Source organism: Euleptes europaea, chromosome 17, assembly GCF_029931775.1.
Source record: "Euleptes europaea isolate rEulEur1 chromosome 17, rEulEur1.hap1, whole genome shotgun sequence".
Classification (NCBI taxonomy): domain Eukaryota; kingdom Metazoa; phylum Chordata; class Lepidosauria; order Squamata; family Sphaerodactylidae; genus Euleptes; species Euleptes europaea.
This window is the reverse complement of record NC_079328.1, coordinates 35,518,402-35,535,749: the sequence shown is the minus strand read 5'-3', so window position 1 is coordinate 35,535,749 and position 17,348 is coordinate 35,518,402. Positions and strand designations below refer to the sequence as shown.

The 17,348-nt window shown below is 45.8% G+C and overlaps 1 protein-coding gene across 2 annotated transcripts in view; it reads right to left on the bottom strand.

Moving 5' to 3' along the window:
• BEAN1 (brain expressed associated with NEDD4 1) overlaps window positions 1–17,348 on the bottom strand; it is a 39,114-nt gene that overhangs the window by 8,605 nt on the left and 13,161 nt on the right. For both annotated transcript variants that reach the window (XM_056862778.1, XM_056862779.1), the window contains 2 exons: window positions 16,616–16,750; window positions 174–383 (listed from right to left, as the gene is read on the bottom strand). In XM_056862778.1, coding sequence (XP_056718756.1) covers window positions 174–383; window positions 16,616–16,750 — 345 coding nt within the window. The remainder of the gene's footprint in view (window positions 1–173; window positions 384–16,615; window positions 16,751–17,348) is intronic.

The window sequence follows — 17,348 nt, the reverse complement described above, 5'->3', positions numbered from 1 at the left end:
ATTCGGTCTCATCTGTATCTCCAGGAGATTAAAGGCAGATCTGATCTGCTCTTCTCACATCATCTTAGTATGAGGAGCAGTGGAATAACAAAGTAAGGCCAGTTTGAACTTTTCCCGAATTACTCCCACGTTTTCTGATGGCTGTAAATTGAGAAAGCAAAGAGATGTCTTACTGTAACTGGCGTCCCTCCTCAGGTGGGGATGCCGTAACTGTCTATCTTTCCGCAGGCTGCCGATGAAAATGGTCACGCAGGAGAGGAACAGCACCACACCAATCACCATGCCGGCCACCATCACAGAAGAGCCCATCAAATTTGAGTCGCCGCTGTGTTCGGTGTAGTGGGAAAGCTTGCTGATGGGACCACTCTGGTTCAAGTGAATGTCTACACAGTAGGTAAACAGGGAGGGGGAAAATATGTTTTAAATCATACTCGCCTCATGGATACTAGCTCCAAATGGTTGCTGTTCTTATTTATTTGTTTGTTTGCCTAGTGCCCACATCTTCCTTCCGTTCCAATTACTACAGCAGGGACAGCTTACCACACTTGCACACTCTGGGAATCTAGCAATCTATTGACCAGCCACCTCCCTTCCCCGATGTCCTTTCAGTAACATGTTCAAGTGGGGCTTAACATTGTTATGGAGAACAAACTTTCAACACTCAAAGTAATAAAAAAAATATTAAAAAGAAAAAGTCTGCACACATTGTCAGTGCAGCAACGGATTGAGCAAGGAGACAAAGTAAAGGTGCATGCATGCAACCTTCTGTCCCTCTGCTATACATACCCTGACTGTTGTTATTCTAGGGTTATTCTAGCTACACTTAAAAATTGCAGCATTCTACAGTCCTCCCTTACCTTGAGTCTTTGCCTGAGCTGCCTGCCCTTTGTTAGCTCCATGTGATAATGACAGCCATCAAGCTGGAGCACAGATGTGAGAGTTCCTTTTTGCAAGTTACCCCCCCACCACCATGGAATCAGCCAGAATGGACCTCATTCCCCTCATGTCAAAGGAATCTATCTCCTCTGTTGGCCCACCTCCTTTGGGTTAGCCCTTCAGGGGAAAGAGTTGTGGGTCGCCAGATGCTAGATTGTATCTCTTCCTGGGAATAACAGGAAGAGGTATAATCTAGCATCTGGCATCTCCATATTTCTTTCCCCTCCTAGGTGTCAAATTCATGCCATAGTCTAAGATGGCCCTCTAATTGTCTCTGCTGGCTAGAAACATAACCAAACCTTAAGTACTGAGTGCTTGTGAGAGCTATCAAAGGAACGGCTGAGGCTTGAGAGCAATTAACCTCTCTTCTGTTTCCTGTCCTTTTACTGACAGGAAATTTCTTGGAAAGAATGTGGGGGTTTTGCAGCCCCCAAACTCCTGATAGTGTGATGTTGCCCAAAGTGGAGGGCATTTCTCCACACCACTATATTCCGCTAAGTACCTAGCATGTTGTTAAAATTAAATAAATTGCATTCCAGTGTTGCATGGAGCCAACCCAGTACCCTCCTTCCCCGCCTCCATCTTTTTTGAATCTAGATGATGTGAGCTTTAATTTTGAGAGCACCACTGTTTTCCTGCCTGGAAATTTAGACACTTGGTTTCTGCAGAATGCACAATTCGTTAATCAAGGTGAGAGTGATGGGCGCAGGGGGGGGGGCCGAGGAGAAACAGATGACGGGGCCCTCCGACTTGGTATGAGATAAGGCAAACGAGCATGACCGATGAGAATTTTGTTGATCCTGCCTTCTGACCTATTCCTATTCAGTGCTGATTTGCTATGGTCCAGAGTGCCCAATTGGATTCTGTGCTCTTGGCTGAACTGTGAAATAAATCCCGCAGGCTGCTGTGGTTATCAAGGCTTCTATCGGCCTGTCTATTCCCGCCACACAGGGATCCGCAAAATGAATCAAGAACTTGGCTCCCAAAGCTCGCCTGAGAAAAATATTCAATTTAGCAAGAGATGGTACAGGAACAGTGGAACGGAATTTAACTCTGGCTGTGCCACAGCTCAGGAATGCAGCTACAGAGGCCTATTGTTGTTGAAGAAGAAGAGTTGGCTTTTATATACCGATTTTCTCTACCTTTTAAGGAGGAGGAGGAGAATTCCCTTTTAAGAAGAAGGATTTTCTTTTAAGGAGAATCAAACCGGCTTACGATCTCCTCCCCTCCTCCCCCACACACAATAGGCACTTTGTGTGGTAGGCTGGGCTGAGAGAGTTCAGAGAGAACTGTGACTAGCCCAGGGTCACCCAGCTGGCTTCATGTGGAGTGGGAAACTAACCTGGTTCACCAGATTAGAGTCCGCCGCTCATGGGGAGGAGTGGGGAATCAAACCTGGTTCTCCATATTAAGAGTCCACTGCTTTTAACCACTATACCATGCTGGCTCTCTTGACTTCAAGCCCTGCTTGTGGACTGCCTAGAGAATCTCGCTGACCACTGAAGGGGACAGGATACTGGATGAATGGCCTCTCAGTCCCATCCAGTAGGGATCTTCTTAGAGCCACAGCAGAGGTGACATGGGAGAACAGTCATCAGATAGCCCTGCGAGGACTACTGATCGACGGTTATCCCGTTCTTCCTCCAAGGAGCTCAGGACACCAAACGCAAAAGACAATACATGAATATCCTGCCCCAGTATATTTGGTTTAGATCAGGGCTCAGCCACCTTTCATCATGAAAGAGCCAAAGTCTGTCAACATTCAGAGCAAGAGATCAACAAAGCGCCAGTAGAAGAAAGGCCGTTTGCATAATTAAAACGACACATCTTAACATTACTGATCATAGACATGTGGATTAATAATCCATAAAAGTCTCCACAGCTCAAACACTGGTTGTTGCCACTCCTTTATCAGGAAGCGGCAAGAACAAGGAGATCACAATAAGTAATACACACACACACACACACACACAGAAGCACCTTGTGTGGTTGTTTTAGCACATGGGCTTAAATCTATGTATGGTTCATACTTGGATTACCAGAAGCTCTTCATCTCTTTCACAGTCGCATAACAATATTTGCCTGCTGTATCCCTCACATCGTGGCTATTCTAGCATCCCACCTGCATCTCCAATATACCTTCACTTAAAGATTTTATTTTCTTTCTTTTTTTTAAAGCCATATTTGTTTCTGTACCGAGCCACATTTGACTCTAGAGCAGACCTCTGCTTTAAATGGATGGCATTTTTTAATGCCCATACACAGGGACGGAAGAGGTTCTCTGGTACAGTTTTAAAAATCGGAGGGAATTTCCTCTCCCCAAGTTCATACATTCATCTACCCCATATAGGGTTGCCAACCTCCAGGTGGGGCCTGGAAATCTCCTGGAATTACCATTGATCTCCAGACTACAGAGGTCACTTCCCCTGGAGAAAACAGTTGTGTGAGAGGGGGGACTCTATGACATTGTACTCTGTTGAGATCCTTCCCCGCCCCAACCCCTGCTGTCTCCAAGCTCCAACCCAAAATCTCCAGAAGATTCCCATCTTACAGCTGGCAACCCGAGCACCATATTAAGATAAGCCACATTAGTGCACCTAATGTGGAGAACCAGGTTTGATTCCCCACTCCTCCACATGAGCGGTGGATGCTAATCTGGTGAACTGGATTTGTCTCCCCACTCCTACCCATGAAGCCAGCTGTGTGACCTTGGGCTAGTCACAGTTCTCTTAGAGCTCTCTCAGCCCCACCTACCTCACAGGGTAACTGTTGTGGGGTGGGGAAGGGAAGGTGATTGTAAGCCGGTTTGATTCTTCCTTAAGTGGCAGAGAAAGCCGGCCTGTAAAAAACCAACTCTTCTCCTCTCTTCTTCTTCTAATTACTATTTACTCCACCTGGTGTCTGTAAGAGCCACGGTACTTATTGACATGTTTCCAAATGCCCCTTCGTTCCCAAAGACCGAGCCAGTCTTTGGCCAAGCTCCTTCTAACAGCTGTTTTTGGCGATGACCACTACCTGTTTTCAAAATCCCAGTAGTGCCCACAGGCTCGACGAGATTGGGAGAACTCCCCCTCCTCTAGCCACTAGACCACATGGATTTCTGCTGCGTATAAAGAGAAATCTACTTGACAGAGCTTGACAGCCACCTCAAAGATTACGCCTCCAAACTGCCACGCAACCTCAGCACTCTATAAGTTAGCGTAATGGTTTCCACAGATGGAGATACCGAAGGGAATCTGGAGCATTTCGCGGCTACCAAAGCTGGCGTGACCTTGTGCCAGGCAATAGTGGCCAACCCCTGCCCTCGAGATAGCTAACTCAGGCTTTTATTTATTTATTATCGCCCCCCACCCCAGCAAGCAGGTAATGATTTGCTTCTCGTGCACGGACATCCTTATTAAAGAGTCAGAAGGGATAAGATTGGATCACCAGCGGCCTGCAAATTGAGCCTGTCAGAAGCCAGGCGCCTCCGCTGGAAAAGGGGCTCTGGGAATAAATCTTTTCAGAGGCCCGTGGCTTCAGGGCATTATGTTGATGTCGCAGCAGTTTGCGTAGGTGCTGGCTCGAATTAACAGGGAATTTTTTCCTCCCATCTTCCAACCCAGGACCTCTTTTATCAACATGATGAATACCGCTGCGGCAAAACAAATCACTCCTGAGGGAAAGCGACACACGCTGCGTGAAGCCGCTCCTCACCCCCTTTACTCCAGCAGAAAACCATTTTGAACGGAGGGAGCTTCATCTGCCTTCATATTTCTTTCCATAAATCCAGGCCTTGCAAAAAAATGAGAAAAAGGGTTCTTTCACACATCCTGAATAATGCACTTTTAATCCACTTTAACGACTGTTTGCAAGTGGATTTTTCCATTTCGCACAGTAAAATCCGGCTGCAAAGTGCACTGAAAGTGGATTGAAAGTGCATTATTCGGCATGTCTGAAATTGCTGAAAGTTTGCAGCATATAATTCTAATGAACACACAGAGCTGGTTTTATCAGTTGAAATCAGCCTTGCTTAGTGATGTTTGCCAGTTTAATGAATCAATGGCTAGTTATTTATTATTTATTTACTTACTCGGGAGGGAAGGCGGCATGGTATAGCCTGATCTCATCAGATCTAGGAAGCTAAGCGGGGTCAGTACTTGGAAGGGAGACCACCAAGGAAGGCTCTGCAGAGGAAGGCAGCGACAAACCACCTTTTCTTCTCACTTGCCTTGAAAGCCCCTTGCTGGGGTTGCCATAACCGACTGCGACTTGACGGCACTTTATGCACACACACAGGGAGGGGAGAATTGCCCTGTCTCTTTTCCATCACCATTCCTTTTTTGTTCAGTCTGACACCTACTGTCCATTAGTTTCAGTGGATGGCCTTGTTCAAGAGGAAGAACATAAAATTGTACTTTTGGTACTCAGGTGAAAAATGAAACGACTGCTAAATTGAGAAGATGCCTAAAATCAACCTTATTTTAAAATGGCCACATTTGTATACACATCAGCTAAAGAACTCATCCAGTCCAAGTTCTGGATAGGACTGTACCATGACAGAAATCTCAAGTCCCAGTTCTGGATAAGTCTCTACCATTATACAAATCTCAAATCCAAGGTCTGGACAGGTCTCTACCAGTACACAAATGCCAAGTCCAAGCTCCTGATTTCAAGCTCTCCACCACTAAAAATCACTTTGCCAGAAGATGTTGGTGGAAGATGGAAACGACCATTACTACTTTTGAATGGTGGTGCGGATGTGCTACAAGTTAAGATTTCCCTTTAATCTTTCTCAACTGGCGCAATTTATCTCTAATCAAATGCACATTTTTGCTTGAAAAAGTTCCACGTTATCAAGCATTAGATTAACCCTGAAATCCGGCTACTGGAGAGGAAACAAATCTACCCAAATGGTAAAAGTTACAACAGCGGCGAAATAATGTGACAGAGGATGGATAATATATTAATTTATGACCCTTGTCATCCTGATGGCTGGCTGTATTACTTATGGCCTCATTTCCCGAGGAATGGCATTTTTACTATTCTGCGGCGAACAAGATGAATATCATCAGCCAGCAACGTGAGCCTTGTAATTTCTCTAAAACTGCTCTCCTACTATTTATTAAAAAAAAGTCAGAGTTATTATTCACCATTTATTGGGCTCTGCAGAGAGGGATAAATACTTGGCTCTCTGCTACGATTCTCTCGTGCTGTGTTTGCTGTATGTGCATCTGGAGGCTTTGCAGCAAAAAGAAAATCAGGATTGCCAAAAGAACAGGAGGAGAGAAGAAGAAGAGTTGGTTTTTATACCCCACTTCTCTCAATGTTTAAGGAATCTCAAAGTGGCTTACAATCACTTCCCTCCCCACAACAGATATCTTGTGAAGTAGGTGGGGCTGAGAGAATTTGGAGCAGGCTTCATGTGGAGTGGGGAATCAAACCTGGTTCTCCAGATTACAGTGCACTGCTCTTAACCACTACACCACACTGGCTGTTACCTGACACAGCTACAATGCTAATTTACTCATCAGAAGCTCTGAAGGGGGGCAGGACTTGAGCATTGATTGCCAAAGCCACACTACTGCTGCATCAGGACCAAACAGAAAGAGATGGGAAAAAATCCATGGTGAGGCTCTTCCATGTTTAGTTTAGTTCCCCCCGCCCCAAAGCCATTAGCTCTGACGTGTACTAGGCAGACTATGCTTACAGGGTGGTTTGCCATTGCCTTCCCCAGACATCTACACTTTACCACCAGCAAGCTGGGTATTCATTTTACCGACCTCAGAAGGATGGAAGGCTGAGTCAACCTTGAGCCGGCTACCTGAAACCAACTTCCGTCGGGATCAAACTCAGGTCGTGAGCAGAGCTTAGACTGTAGTACTGCGGCTTACCACTCTGAGCCATGGGGCTCCTGTCAAGGGACTTAGGAGAGTGTAATTCTACTTAGGGCTACTCCGTTAGATTCAGACTCTGGAGACTAGGGGGCATTGCTTACTGTTAGACTCTTCCTCTTTCTCCCTTTCTTTTCACTACCTGCTCCAAGATACACAGAAGCACTCTAGCGTAGCTGTATTGATCAGCTCTTTCTTTGAAGCTGCTGTCATGGGCGAGGCAATTTAGAGTCGATCGAAAAATACATTTCCAAAAATGGGTTTGAAGAAGGCCGCACTTCACGGCCTGGTTTACTCTTGGCTTGGCAGATGAAAATCTTCGGCACCTCAGCAGGAGGAGATGGGAGGAAACTTTGCAAGTACTGCTCTTTGGAATCTGTGGAAAACAGGAGGGCTCTAAGTCTTTACCTGGGATTTGATCGAGGGTCCTGTATCTCCACTCGCAAATGTCAACACAGCTGTTCCATGGTACTTTTAGTTGCTGCAAATCGAGCGTGGCTCATCCCAGATTTCAGACATTTGTGCTCTGTGGCTCTCTTATTTTATATCAGCTGCTGCGCTGTATTCATAGAGCTGGCATGTTTTCTTCTGGTTTGTGCTAATTTCGGCGTCACAAATAGAAATGATGTGTTTATTAACGGGTTGCTCTCGAGTCGACGAGCAGCAGGGCTTTGGCCCAAGGATATCCTCTGATGCTGAGCATTAGGATGGGAATGAATTAATCAAAATATTGAAGGAGAGGATTAATGAATGAAAATGACCAAATACTGGAGTGTCGTCTCGCATTTGGGATTAGCTACCTACCGTGGAAATCTTGCTTGGCACTGAAGCATAATCCCATAATTTGGATTCCAGATCAGAAAGACATGATTTGATTCAAGAAGAAGCTGCAGAGGGGTCAGGATATTCCCTATAGCTACTGGACTGCATAGCAAGCTCACTAAACTCCATCAAGGCTCCATGACATTCATTTTAAGGGTTCTTTCCTTTGCACAACTTTCCACTAGCATACATACAGCTGGCACATAAAAACAGAGTTTAAGGATGATCAAATATTAGCCTGCTAAATATCAAGCCGCCCTGACCTGGATGGCCCAGGCTAGCCCAATCTCATCAGATTTCAGAAGCTGAGAAGGGTCAGCCCTGGTTAGTACTTGGATGGGAGACCACTAAGGAAGGTCAGGGTCATGACACAGAGGCATGCAATGGAAAAGCACCTCTGAAGTCCCTTGCCTTAAAAACCCCTGACCTGGATGGCCCAGGCTAGCCTGATCTCATCAGATCTCAGAAGCTAAGAAGGGTCAGCCCTGGTTAGTATTTGGATGGGACACCACCAAGGAAGTCCAGGGTTGCTGTGCAGAGGAAGGCACTGGCAAACCACCTCTGTTAGTCTCTTGCCATGAAAACCCCAAAAGGGGTCGCCATAAATCGGCTGCGACTTGAAGGCACTTCACACCCACACACACAAGCTGTCACCATACATCAGCTATGACCAAACGGCAACGCCCCCCCCAAAGGGAAAGGCTGTGGCTCGATGGTAGAGCATCTGCTTGGCATGCAGAAGATCTCAGGTTCAATCCCCTGCATCTCCAGTTAAAGGGATGAATGGGGCAAGTAGGTGATGTGAAAGACCCTTGCCTGAGACCCTGGAGAGCAGCTGCCAGCCTGAGCAGACAAAATACTGACTTTGATGGACCAAGGGTCTGATTCAGTATAAGGCAGCTTCATGTGTTCATGTGTCAAGCTACAAACACCACTGTAGTCAACCCGAAACGTCTTACATTTTTGTGAGCATCTCAGTCAAGCACTCAAAAATAATTCTGTTTGATGGGAAGCTTGCGAAACGAATGTTTTCTGTGAACATGAATTGCTGTCCACCCCTCTCCTTGGTAGCTCCCCCCAATCCACAAACATTTCTGAAGAGGGTGGAAAGCAACATGCCGTGTGTGTGTGTGTATGTGGGGGGGGGGTGAACAGCTCTTGAAATTACTCTTCCAATTTTCCCCAGTATGTCTCCCTGTCAGCATTCATGGGAACTGTAACCTCCTCTTCCCTGGTGCCATGCCCCCCATCCACCCTGTATCCCAAGGATTTCGGCAATTACATATATTTCAGAGGAAGAAGAAGGTGCACCAAACAGTTTAAATTTCCCTGAGGGGGGGGGGAAGAGTTGTTGTCAAGACAAAACCTATTTTGCTGGATGCGATTTTAATTCTATACCAACAGTGAGTAGAAATGGGGCCGCTACGGATCAAAAAGCAGGAAGTTTTAAATAGCTTGTTGCAGGCAAGAAGGTTCTGGGATGACCTTACAGTAAAATTACATGATTGGAGGCTGCTTGTTGCTCACCGGGGCTTCTCCCTTGGGGCCGCAAAGCTTTCCATTCCTCCCCGCCCCGCCTCTGGCACCTGGGTGTCAGCCAAGGCAGAAGACTATTTTTGTAGCTGCCAAGTCAGGTGTGTGATCTGATGCTTGCGTGCTCTCCCGGTGCGAGCAGCCATTGCTCCTGGGTAAGCACCCAAGTAGAACAGGATGCTGTACACTTAAGCATAAGAACTGAAGAAGAGTTGGTTTTTATACCCCGATTTTATCTACCTTTAAGGAGTCTCAAACTGCCTTACAATTGCCTTCCCTTCCCCTCCCAACAGGCACCTTGTGAGGGAGGTGGGACAGAGAGAGTTCGGAGAGAGCTGTGTCAAGCCCAAGGTTACCCAGCAGGCTCATGTGGAGGAGTGGGGACTTGAGCTCGGTTCTCCAGATTAGAGTCCGCTGCTCATGTGGAGGAGTGGGGAATCGAAACCGGTTCTCCAGATTAGAATCCACCGCTCCTAATCTGGCTCTCAACTGGCTCTGGACTCCCAGGACTGAAATGTTTTTAAAGAATTATTGTAAACCACCTTGAACCATGTGAAAAGGTGGGGGTATAAAGGTTTTAACAAACAAACCAATAACCTAGACAGGAATGAACTGAAGTGGGACTCATTCAGCAGCAACCGGCAGGTACAGGCACAAAATTAGCAGGGAGTGGAATCAGGTTCTGCAGGACCCAGGACAAATCTCAGGGAAGATGGACGCACCCCAAGGTGGCCCTTAGGATGATTGTGGAAAAATCTCATCACTCTCCAAGATTATCTGGAGTCTCAGAGGTGGCAAATCCCACTGAAAATCTGCCCTTTCCTTTCCATCCTTTACTGCTGCAAAGCCGCTGCGCTATCAAACATGCATAACTTTCCCTGTTGCTGGACCTGCATGCTGGGAAAAGCTTCCTCGGCCAGTTATGGTTGGCCTTGCAGCTGTTGAGAGCCAGGTTGGTTTAGCGGTTGGAGCGGTGGACTCTAATCTGGAGAACTGGGTTTGATTCCCCACTCCTCCACATGAGCGGCCGACGCCAATCTGGTGTACTGGGTTGGTTTCCCCACTCCTACACATGAAACCAGCTGGGTGACCTTGGGCTAGTCATAGTTCGAGCTCTCTCAGCCCCACCTACCTCACAAGGTGTCTGTTGTGGGGAGAGGAAGGGAAGGAGATTGTAAGCCAGTTTGATTCTGCTTAAAAGGTTGAGAAAGTTGGCATGTAAAAATCAACTCTTCTTCTTCTTAAGGGGAACAAAAACTGTATCAGAAAACAAACAAACAAAAAAGGTCTGGACATTTGATGTCCTCTTGGCTGTACACTTCTTTCTGTCTGTGTCTCCCCTCACACCCTTGTCCTAGTACTGTTTTCCTCAAAGTGGCAGAATAAAAAAAAAATTCCATGTTCCTGACAATTTCTTTCAATATTTCTACCACTGTTGAAATTGGGTTGTGGTTATGATAAGCAAATGTCACCCTGACTAATTGTGGTGGCATGGAATTGTGTCCCCCCCCCCTTTAATGCCTTTTGATTTTTTTTAAATTCTAAAAATAAATGAGCACTAAAAATAAGAATTCAAGCATTCTAACCTGCTCTACTTCTTTCCAATTATATATATACACACACAAACCGCACACCCTTGGTCACAGGCTGTTACTGGGATACGTTACCAAGCCAACCTTAATCTGGAACAAGGATTATTATCTGTTTTCTCTTTAACTTGGATTCATCATCTTTAAATACAGAGGCACCTAACTCTCAGAAGTAAAGCTGTCACTGCAACTTATACTTTGAAACCGAACCTGCTCTTTCAAGGCAGAAAAAAATATATAGCAAGGGGGTCTCCTCTTGATCCATTTACTTCCCAACTCAAAGAGTTTGTTCCTTTCCTCCCACTAGAATCACAAAGAGATCATGGCAGCTGGGTCCACACACCCATTGGAGATAGAGATCTGTGAACCATTTGCCTCCCGGATTTTCTCGTATGGACTGGACAATCCCAGAGAACAACACTCAGTGTTATGTGGATCCTACCCATGAGCCTAACCAAAAGAACAGAAATTGTACAAAATCCTTTTTGTCTAATGCAGCTATGAGCCATTTATGATCCACAAAGGCAGCTGCCCCCAAATTCAATTATAGTTCTTGCTTCTACATATATTGTGTGTGTTTTGCCTTTCCCCAAGTAGGGTTGCCAACCTCCAGAGGGGACCTAGAGATGGCCCGGAATTACAACTGATCTCCAGACCACAGAGATCAGTTCCCCTGGAGGAAATGGCTGCTTTGGAAGGTGGACTCTATGGCATTATACCCCTTTGAAGTCCCTCCTCTCCCCAAACCACTCCCTCCCCAGTCTCTACCCCTAAATCTTATAGAATTTCCCAACTCAGAGTTGGCAACCCTACCCCCAATGGGCTCATTTAAACCCCTGGCCCACTCTTCTTCTGTTTGCTTGAGACTGTAGAAAAAGAGGAGAAAGAAAATTGGCAACCCTGCTGAAGGGCTATGTGTTGGTGTGGTGGATCATGAGTTTTGTCGATCGAGACTAAGGGGGTTACCGAACTTTGCATTCCCAGCGATGTATTAAGAGTTTGAAAATGTTATACAATACATCGCTTTTAAAGGGTTTTTGGATACCACGGCTAATAAATGGTTGGAAGATGTCTTCACAGCTAAAGTGGCCAAACAAAGTGCGAACAGTATTTTTTATAACGTTTTCAAACTCTTAATACATCGGTGGGAATACATAGAGAGTGCGAACAGTATTTTTTATAACATTTTCAAACTCTTAATACATCGCTGGGAATAAAAAGTGTGGTAACCCCCATTATCGGCACTTTCCACCGATTCCCCGTCCACAGCAAGCAGGCTCTTCCCCCAAATCTCCCCGAATTTCCTAGCTTGGAGCTGGCAACCCTACGGATGGTGCAGGTGTGCTCTCTCTTCCCCTTAATGGAGCAGAATTTCCTTCGGCATATATTCTAGCTTTCTCCCCCCCCCCCCCGCTCCCTTGTTGAATTGGTCCTGACCTTTGGAAGAAGTGCTATAGCTGTTTCCATTAGCTAAGTGATTATGTGTGATAAATATTGCATGGGTTAAACAAAAAGAAATATGAAAGGAAAAAGAAAGATAAGTCTGAAAAGAACGTTTTATGATCGAGAAGAGGGTGATCTTTTGACTTTTTCATCCAGAAGCTTTGTGCTGTTTCCTGCACGCTAACCTCGCTCTCAAGCCTTGTTTATAGCAGAGTTCCATAAAAACTGCAAACCTCATCTGATATTGCTTTAATAGTTTAGGTATTTCTTTCTTCCCCAAGCTTCAGAGGTTAACGCTTTCTGCCCGTTCTCATCATTTATTAATTTCCATCACCACACTGCTCTAATAACCTTCTTTTTACGTGATCGGAATACAGCTCAGCCCTTTTGTATCTGATCATGGCTCTAACCCAACGGGACGTTCTGTTGCCCAAACACATGAACACGTGAAGCTGCCTTCTACTGAATCAGACCCTTGGTCCATCAAAGTCAGTATTGTCTACTCAGACCATCAGCGGGTCTCCAGGATCTCAGGCAGGGGTCTTTCACATTACTTACCTGCCTTTTCATGAGGCATTAGGAAGAATTTTCTAACAGAGCGATTCCTCAGTGGAACAGGCTTCCTTGGGAGGTGGTAAGTGCTCCTTCCCTGGAGGTTTTTAAGAAGAGGTTAGATGGCCATCTAGGAGCCCTGTGGCACAGAGTGTTAAGCTGCAGTACTGCAGTCAAAAGCTCTGCTCATGACCTGAGTTCGATCCCGACGGAAGTTGGTTTCAGGTAGCTGGCTCAGGGTTGACTCAGACTTCCATCCTTCTGAGGTCGGTGAAATGAGTACCCAGCTTGCTGGGGGTAAAGGGAAGATGACTGGGGAAGGCACTGGCAAACCACCCCGCAAACAAAGTCTGCCTTGGAAACATCAGGATGTGACGTCACCCCATGGGTCAGGAATGACCAGGTGCTTGCACAGGGGACCTTTACCTTACCTTTTTAGATGGTCGTCTGTCAGCAATGCTGATTCTATGACCTTAGGCAGTTCATGAGAGGGAAGGCATCTTGGCCATTTTCTGGGCATTGAGTAGGGGTCGCTGGGGGTGTGTGGGGGTAGTTGTGAATTTCCTGCCGTGTGAAGAGGGTTGGACTAGATGACCCTGGTGGGTCATGACCTTCCAACTCTATGATTCTATTCCCTTTAATTGGAGATGCCGGGGATTGAACCTGGGACTTTCTGGTACCTTCTGCATGCCAAGCAGATGCTCTGCCTCTGAGCCACAGCCCCAATGAAATGAACGGCTTTGTACAAGAGCAGAATAATCTATCCTCCATCATACTCTACCCTGTGCTAGCAAAACTAGCTGTCTTTACTCCCTGGCCCTGGCTTCGGAGCCCAACCAAGACAACAAGTATGAGCAGCCAAGTTCCCACCCCACCCTAGTTTGCAAAAGTGCAACAACCTTTTCTTTTTTTTTTAATCAACTGGCCTTAGAACGACCGCTGTTGCACTATGTCCTTAACCCCAGGATATCCATATGAAGTTACCTTCATATGGCCAACCCACCTCATCAATATTGTCTGCTTTGAGTTACAGCAGCTCTCCAGGAGTTCCTGAAGACAGAAGGCCTTCTCATCTGGGAATCTTTCACAAGAGATGCCAGGGCGAGAACTTGAGACTTTCTCCACGCAAAGCATATGTTGTATCCCTGTGCTGGAGTCAGCCTATACCTCCATCTTGACATTTGCCCTGTACATCTAAACTATTATTGTACAGACAGGGATCCAAAAGTCCAGGTGCCCAGTTCTCATTAAGGATCTACATTTTATTTATTTCTTAAATTGGGACTTCCGGATGACAGTCTTCAAGTGCTATGATGGATTTCAACACTGCATCCTACAAAGGCGTAAACCAATCTTTACCTTGCAAGAATGGAACCCTGGTCTAAACCATCAGCAATTCAAAAACCCATTACTCATTTGCATTGCTATTAGAAAACAAATCCTGTCTTCTCCTGCTGACTCGTACCAGTTGTTAAAGGTTTACACAAGACCAGGGTGGAATTAAACTTATTGTCTCCTTCTAGATGATATTTTTCCTTCCCTCTGGCAGTTTTCTGAGCATGAACAATAGTAAATGGAGATAAAGATGTGTATTAACAATGAAAGGCAGGCTGCTAAATTACTAGCAAAGAAAAGCAAACATAACGTATTCTGCCCTCATCAGAGCTCTGGCGCAAAACAGATCAGATAGCGTTTTAAAGTTGACACTTGACAAAATACCCTCTCAAGCGGGTGCCCGTGTCAAATTTTCTATTAAAAACTTTGGAACCACCTTAGGGTAAACTGCAGTCATGAGTCGCTTTTACATTTTGAATAATTCCTTTTCTGGATTGTGATAAATGGTAAGTTTCCATTCAACTGTTGCTGCACAACAAATGGGAACAGCAAGCCGTGGGCTCTGAACCCCCCCCCCCCATATTTCCGTCTCTAGGATTCTGCAAGTTCTCCGGACCTTGAGCCAGTCAGTTCCCCTGACTCCCTCTTTTTAACTGACTCTCAGCCGCTCTCAACATTCTGTGCCTCCTGGAGCATGTTCAATCCTCATCATCCCCGCCCCCAATTTTATTTTGGTTAATTCACAAAGTCACATTCCTCTCTACGATATGGACTCTGTTGAAAATGTAGCAACCGCAGTCTTGTCAGTGGGTGACATGGTTTTCTTGCTTTAGTGGTTAGCACTACTATTACTATTACCATCACTGGAAAAGACAGTCATGCTAGGAAAGGTTGAGGGCAGCAGGAAAAGAGGAAGACCCAGCAAGAGATGGATTGACTCAATAAAGGAAGCCACAGCCCTCAATTTGCAAGACTTGAGCAAGGCTGTCAAAGATAGGACATTTTGGAGGACATTGATTCATAGGGTCGCCATGAGTCGGAAGTGACTTGACGGCACTTATAACACACACACACTCACACACTACTATTACATATAGTGATTATTTGTAGTACAGGTTGAGTATCCCTTATCTGGACTGCTTGGGACCAGAAGTGGTCCTTATCTCGGATCTTTCCGTATTTTGGAATATTTGCACATACATAATGAGATATCTTGGGGATGGGACCCTAGTCTAAATACCAAATTCATGTATCCTTTATATACAATTTGTACACATAGCCTGAATGTAATTTTAAACAATATTTTTATTAATTTTGTATACACTGAACCATCAGAAAGCAAATTGGCATGCTGCTGAGAGTAATGCGTGCATGCTGGCTCAAAAGTCTGTTTTTTGGGTCAGTCCAGATATTGGATGTCGGACCATTAATGAGGTACAGGATACTCAATCTGTTCCTCATTAATGGTCCCGCACAGAGAGCTGTCCAAGGTGCTGAACATGGACATGTCTATGGCTGCATTTAGGATTGTTCGACATAGCAAAAAACAACAACAGCCCTGATCTAATTAAGTGTGGAGATTATTAATATTTACATTGGAAAGTACACATATCGTTTTGCCTGAGACAGTCTCGATTTTGCGGTGGTCACGTCCTGATATCTTTCATATGGATTCTTCCTGATGGCCTGACACAGTGACCGGTAATTTTGTCTGCTTCTGAGAATATATAATTTAGCTTTCCAGGAGAGATGTCCTAAAATTGAAGGCAGTCCCCCCACAGGTTAATGAAATTCACTAGGTGCCCTTGGGCTGATCATTCTCTCGCAGTCTAACCTACCTCGCAGGGTTGGTGTGAGGATAAAACGGAGGGATGAAGAACTCCGTTCACCACTTGGGAAGAAGAGTGGGATATAAATGTAACAAATAAATGAAAATAATAAAATGGATATAAATAAGTGACAGCCGCTCTCCCGGATGTCAGGCTGAAAAAGGTCTCCCCAACCACCTGCTTAGTAAACTGTGTTTGCTTTATTTACAATACAATCCTAAAGAGAGTTACTCCAGTCTAAGTCCATTCATTTCAGTGGGCTTAGACTGGGGAACCTTTGCATACGATTGCACTGTTATTTATTTACTTGATTTACACTGTGCTTTTCTCTCCAAGGGGAACCCAAAGTATCTCAGAACATCATCCTCCCTTCCTCATTTTATATTCACACCAACAACCCTGCGAGGTAAGTTAGACGAAGATTGAGTTACTGGACCCAAGTTACCCAGTGAGCGTCTGTGGCAGAGCAAGGATGACAGCCCGGATCTCCCAGATCCTCTAACCACTCCATCACACTGGCTTTACAGGTCATCCCACGCAGCCAATTTTAACCAACCCCCTGGCACACAAGCACCTGTTGGAATGAGCTGCAGGAAAGAGAAAATGCTCCAGGAGCACAAGCCAAGCTGTTCAGGGACACACAGGCTTCCCAGACTGCTTAGGAGAAAGACTACTGCAGGAGAGTCTTCAGGGGGTCACTCACTTGAGCATGTTATCTGGATGGACATGTAGCCCGTGCCACAGTCCTTCTTGTAGTGGCAAGGCAGCCAGTTGAAATGGCAACGCCCGTCGCCACACTGCAGCTCTTCTTTCTTACAAGGCAAGATGCTTTGCTGATCTGGGGGGGAAAAAGAGAGAAGGAAAGAGAGAGAGAAAGAAAAATGAAACAACCTGAAAACTGAAAAGCACAAGAAAAATCAGGCGCTGAGCGGAAAAGAACGGCCAGGTAGAGGAGGTCTGGCCCTGACCTAGATGGCCCAGGCTAGCTTGATCTCATCAGCTCTCAAAAGCTAAGCAGGGTCAGCCCTGGTTAGTAATTGGATGGGAGACCAGCAAAGAATGCCAAGGTTGTTGTGCAGAGGCAGGCAATAGCAAACCACTTCTGTCTCTTGCCTTGAAAACCCTACAGGGTTGCCGTAAGTCGGATGCGGCTTGACGGCGCTTTGCATGCACACATAGAAGATCTGCATCCCAGCTGCTCGACACCAGTCTGTTCCAGTTCACACTTCAGTGTGTTTCATTTGAGGCCTCTGTGTCAGTTTTCACAGCCCGACGCCCATGGTGTTAGGCATAATTCTTTGTGATCTGCAATTTTGCACACAGCTGCTCCAGTGGAAAAATGTCAGCACCCTCCACCAATGCATTGCTCAATACCACCCGCAGCAAGCAGCACACTGGTTCAGGAAGTGCTGGTGTGGCAGAGCCCTGGGAGACTG